The 6323-nt window shown below is 33.0% G+C and overlaps 1 protein-coding gene across 1 annotated transcript; it reads right to left on the reverse strand.

The window, feature by feature from the left end:
- Positions 1-4888: 4888 nt before the first annotated feature.
- On the reverse strand, positions 4889-5263 carry LOC129247595 (histone H2A). Its single transcript, XM_054886774.1, has one exon. The coding sequence runs from the start codon at positions 5261-5263 to the stop codon at positions 4889-4891; it is 375 nt and encodes a 124-aa protein (XP_054742749.1).
- Positions 5264-6323: the final 1060 nt, after the last annotated feature.

Raw genomic sequence — 6323 nt, forward strand, 5'->3', positions numbered from 1 at the left:
TAAGAGGAAGGAAAGTTATGCCATCTACATCTATAAAGTGTTGAAACAAGTACATCCTGATACCGGTATTTCATCCAAGGCCATGAGCATTATGAATAGTTTTGTGAATGACATCTTTGAGCGCATTGCTGCGGAAGCGTCGCGTTTAGCTCACTATAACAAACGTTCAACCATCACCAGTCGCGAAATTCAAACTGCTGTACGTTTACTCTTGCCCGGTGAATTGGCCAAACATGCCGTCAGTGAAGGTACCAAAGCTGTTACCAAATATACCAGTTCCAAATAATTTTTCCAACTGAACTAATGGTATATAAATATATTAACAAAACAAGGCCCTTTTCAGGGCCATAAAATATAAATTAACAAAGAGGATAAAAAATTGTTGATTAATATCTCTACATATGTACATATGTATGCACATTGAAATTAATTTAAAAATTCCTTAATATTGAAGAATATATTCATATGGTTTCATTAGTCTATTAAATATGATTTTGTTGAACTACTTGGTTTTTATTTTTTTAATGTTTTCTACACACTGTAAGGAATAAATTCACTTTTGATCTTTTTGTTAAGAGATTTTGTAGCCCTGAAAAGGGCTTATTATTAATTTACCATGAAGGTTCCGTTTATAACTCACTTACAAACACCGTAAATTATTTACTTTTTACCTGCTGCTGTAGGTTTTTTTGCGGCTGGCTTTTTATTCGATGCAGACTTCTTGGATTTAGCAGCAGTTGCTTTTGCTTTAGCTGCTTTTGGTTTAGCAGTTGCAGATTTGGCTTTAGTTGGTTTCACTTTTAATGCGCCACCCTTTTTTGCATCTTTCGCCTTAGCCTTTTCAGTTTTCTTCTTTTCAGCTGTTTTCTTACTGGCAACAGCTTTTTTTACCTTTTTCTCACCACTTGCCGCCTTTTTGACTTTACTCAACGATTTTTTCTTTGATGCACCACTATCTGCTGCCTTCTTTTTAGCCTTAACCTTCTCTGCTGATTTTACGGCTTTTGATTTCAATTTTCCCTCGCTTGATTTACTGGCTGCAACTGATAGTTTGAATGAACCGGACGCACCTTTTCCTTTGGTTTGAATTAGTTTTCCACTTGTAACAGCCGATTTCAAATAACGTTTAATGAATGGTGCCAATTTTTGGACATCACATTTGTATGTCGCACTAATATATTTCTTAATCGCCAAGAGTGATGAACCGCCACGTTCCTTTAAATTCTTAATTGATGCGTCGACCATTTGTTGTGTTGGTGGATGGGTAGGGGCAACCGACGGCTTTTTGGGTTTAGCTGCCTTAACCTTTTTGGCAACAACTTTCTTTTCAGCAATAGTAGCAGCAGTAGCTACTGGGGAGCTTACATTCACAACAGCAACTGAATCAGACATCTTTATTTATATATTGTAGATTAAAACCTCAATTCAAATTCCACGTATGTATTATACACTTTATACACTTCACTCACTTTATGCACTACACTAATAGAGCACTGGTAAATTAAGAGAATTTCTGGAATCCAATATGTAGTTTAACTCCCTTCAAAATTTGAGAAGCAGAGCGAAAAGATGATAATCAAATTTTCACGTTCCAGTGCTATTTAGTGCTTCTATATGACAAACTTTAAGATTTATTTAATTCACTAAAATTCATTGAATTTACTAATTCAACAAATTTATATGTAAAACGATAGTATGCATGAGTCACTTTCATATCAATATACTTAAATTGGAATAAAATCAATATTTTTCTTGTAACGAGTGTTTTAGTCGAAACTTTGTACTCAAAATATTAAATTTTCGCTAGTTTTAGTAGATTTTCTTAAAACTCCTTAATATAAATCAATTATAACTATTGAAAATATAAAATATATCAAATTATCAATCATCTAAACAGGTTATTTTATATATTACTTAAAATAATATGTTTGAAAAAATAAAATTAAATATCTCAATGGTATCACCAGAGCAATTCTCAGTGGCGTTAGTTGGATGCATGAAATAATCCAGTATTTTGATGAATATTGAAAACTTTAATTTTGGTTGAAATGAATGATGGTAATGAAATAATTAAATTTGACTAATGTGGATTATGTAAATTTTATTTTAATATATTACTTAATTTTTTGATATTAATTCAAATATTCACTGATCAATAAATATATATATATATTATATATATACATATGTGTGCATACAAAATTTTTTATTTAATTAATTAAATATTATTGTTATTAATAAAAAAATGTAACTTTTTCTTTAAAAATTTGCAATATATGTCAAAGCAAGATACAAAATTCCCATATGTACATACGTGTTTACATACAAGTATACTACTTGTATGCTTGACGAAGGCAAAAGGCAAAGGTAGTAAGAGTATGATTGTATTCCAACGTTAAAGAAATAAATATAAATATAAAAATATAATTTTAACTACAAATATATTTTTAAAAAGTTGTATTTATGTATGTAGCGAAAAAAATTATTTAAAAATTAAATATATCAGGTTAGAGGCCTGGGTGTTAAAATACAGTCATAATCTATTTAACACGATCGCGGACACTAAAAATTTCTGGAAGCTGCAAAAATAGACAGGCAATTATTTTTGAAACTAGTTGCAAAATCCTAAATCTGATTACACATATATTATAAGTGTAGTCAGAACATCGTATTTTAACTGTTATATGAAAGTACTTAATGAATCAAGTGGTCATTACTTTAAAATGTATATTAATTACAAAAACTTAAAGTTACATGAAATTAAATGAACAAAACTTGGCTTTAAAATTTGAATGCTGTAGCATCACGTCATTTTGCATCACTATAAAAATAAATGCTATAGCATTCACGTCCGCGAACGTGTTAATTGTATAATGAGTATGTACATATGTATGTACTCGTGCTCATGCAATATAGAATCACAACAGAATTGTGCGTTCGTTTAAAATTTTAATTGAACAAAATTTTGAATCTTTGTTAAAAGAATATTGTGGTCCTGAAAAGGACCGTTTTTTATGTTTTTCAAATATGTACCCAAGAAATTATTTAACCGCCGAAACCGTATAAAGTACGGCCTTGTCTCTTTAAAGCGTACACAACATCCATAGCTGTAACTGTTTTCCTTTTGGCATGTTCAGTATAGGTAACTGCATCACGGATAACATTCTCCAAAAATACTTTTAAAACACCACGAGTTTCTTCATATATCAAACCAGATATACGTTTTACACCACCACGACGAGCTAAACGTCGAATAGCTGGTTTAGTGATACCTTGGATGTTATCACGTAAAACTTTGCGATGACGTTTGGCGCCACCTTTTCCCAAACCTTTACCACCTTTGCCGCGACCAGTCATTTTTTATTGTAGTATTTACTATTTGCACAAGTAAGAATTTAACACTTTAACACTGTGACACTTCACCACCAATGAAATAACAGAAGCGAGAGCACATCTATTTATACCAAAATCTCACAACTGCTATACACAAGACAAAAGGTACGCCATACATCTATCTCGCTTCAACACATACCTCATAATACATGGACTTGTGAAACATATTAGTTGGAATTGCTACTTAGGTTGTGAACGTTATACAATTTGTTATAGGTACAGTGTACAGTGTATAGTGTTCTATAGTGTTCAAATCAGTGTGACAAATAATAAAAAAAGTGAGTAGTGAAAAATGGCTCGTACAAAGCAAACAGCCCGAAAATCGACTGGTGGAAAGGCACCACGTAAACAATTGGCGACAAAAGCAGCACGCAAAAGTGCACCAGCAACTGGTGGAGTTAAAAAGCCACATCGTTATCGTCCAGGTACAGTGGCGTTGCGTGAAATTCGTCGCTATCAAAAGAGTACCGAATTATTGATACGCAAATTGCCATTCCAGCGCTTGGTTCGTGAAATAGCGCAAGATTTCAAAACAGATCTACGTTTCCAAAGTTCTGCTGTTATGGCTCTACAAGAAGCAAGTGAAGCATACTTGGTTGGTCTTTTTGAAGATACCAATTTGTGTGCCATCCATGCTAAGCGTGTTACAATTATGCCAAAAGATATTCAATTGGCTAGACGTATTCGTGGTGAACGTGCTTAAATCAATAAGAAAACATATAAAAAAACGGTCCTTTTCAGGACCACAATTTGTTAAACAAAAAAGATCAAAAATTTTATTGAAATATTTATGCATATACATACCTATATGTGTAGGTATTTTTGTGTTTTCGTAAATGTATGTAGTACATGTACAGTTCTTTATCTACTCCACATCGTTTATACTCGTGTGCTTTTAAGTATAGTCGGCATGCATGTATACACGTTTATGTACGTATGTATATGCGCACATAACCAGTTAATAAGCAGCAAAGCAGCAATTTTGGCGCAATTCGGTAATATGTACAAAAATATAATACACATAATGGGATGCCACGTTCTTTATTAAGAATATTAAATGAATAAGAAAACTAATATATTTTAAAAAATGGTCCTTTTCAGGACCACAATTTGTTAAACGAAAAAGATCAACAATGTTATTGGAATATTTATGCGTATACATATATGTGTAGATATTTTTGTGTTTTCGTTAATGTACGTAGTACACACATACAAACATACATATACATTTCTTTGTCTACTCCACATCATTTATACACGAGCGTTTTTTAGTACAGCCTGTAGGCATGTATACACATGTATGAATGAATATGTATACATAACTAGTTTATATGCTCAGTTTTGGCGCAAATATACATGCGTCTAAGTGTATGAAAAAATAACACATTTATTAGGAAAATTATTTAAATCTCTTTGTAAATGTATTTTGTCGTCCTGAAAAGGACGGTTTGTTTGCGTCGGTATTTATAATTATAATTCGCCTATATTTTTCACTTTATGCTTTCTTTTCGGTCTTCTTTGGCAAAAGTACAGCTTGAATATTAGGCAAAACACCACCTTGAGCAATAGTTACACCAGACAACAATTTATTCAATTCTTCATCGTTGCGGATGGCCAATTGTAAATGACGTGGGATGATTCTTGTCTTTTTGTTATCACGAGCAGCATTACCAGCCAATTCAAGAACTTCAGCTGCTAAATATTCCATAACTGCAGCTAGATAAACTGGAGCACCGGCACCAACACGCTCAGCATAATTGCCTTTGCGCAACAAACGATGAATACGACCAACTGGAAATTGAAGACCAGCACGATTTGAACGGGACTTTGCCTTTCCCTTAACTTTACCACCTTTACCACGGCCTGACATTTTCACTGCTATAGATTGTTCACTTCACTACACTAAAAAGCAATGTAATGTATTATACTCAATGTATAAGCACACTAATCACTGATACACAAAATGTGCGCTGCTTATATACTTTTTCGCTATGCTGAGCACCAACCCCTGTACTGTGCTGTTGAGCATCGTGCGTATACTACTACTTCGTATTATCTCGCCGAAGAGTTGGTCGGCAAATATACACTTAAGCATGCACACGACAAATGGTAGGTATAATAAGTGACAGTGCGAGTGAAAATAAAATCATAAAATCGTCAAAGTTGTGAAGAAATTAAAATGCCGCCAAAAACTAGTGGAAAAGCAGCGAAGAAAGCCGGTAAGGCTCAAAAGAATATTACTAAAAATGATAAGAAAAAGAAGCGTAAGAGGAAGGAAAGTTATGCCATCTACATCTATAAAGTGTTGAAACAAGTACATCCTGATACCGGTATTTCATCCAAGGCCATGAGCATTATGAATAGTTTTGTGAATGACATCTTTGAGCGCATTGCTGCGGAAGCGTCGCGTTTAGCTCACTATAACAAACGTTCAACCATCACCAGTCGCGAAATTCAAACTGCTGTACGTTTACTCTTGCCCGGTGAATTGGCCAAACATGCCGTCAGTGAAGGTACCAAAGCTGTTACCAAATATACCAGTTCCAAATAATTTTTCCAACTGAACTAATGGTATATAAATATATTAACAAAACAAGGCCCTTTTCAGGGCCATAAAATATAAATTAACAAAGAGGATAAAAAATTGTTGATTAATATCTCTACATATGTACATATGTATGCACATTGAAATTAATTTAAAAATTCCTTAATATTGAAGAATATATTCATATGGTTTCATTAGTCTATTAAATATGATTTTGTTGAACTACTTGGTTTTTATTTTTTTAATGTTTTCTACACACTGTAAGGAATAAATTCACTTTTGATCTTTTTGTTAAGAGATTTTGTAGCCCTGAAAAGGGCTTATTATTAATTTACCATGAAGGTTCCGTTTATAACTCACTTACAAACACCGGTTTCATTAGTCT

Source organism: Anastrepha obliqua, chromosome 5 (assembly GCF_027943255.1).
Source record: "Anastrepha obliqua isolate idAnaObli1 chromosome 5, idAnaObli1_1.0, whole genome shotgun sequence".
NCBI classification, from domain to species: domain Eukaryota; kingdom Metazoa; phylum Arthropoda; class Insecta; order Diptera; family Tephritidae; genus Anastrepha; species Anastrepha obliqua.

What these genes read in the sequence shown, in the direction of transcription:
- LOC129247595 (XM_054886774.1), bottom strand. Translation starts at nt 5,263, where the DNA reads ATGTCAGGCCGTGGTAAAGGTGGTAAAGTTAAGGGAAAGGCAAAGTCC.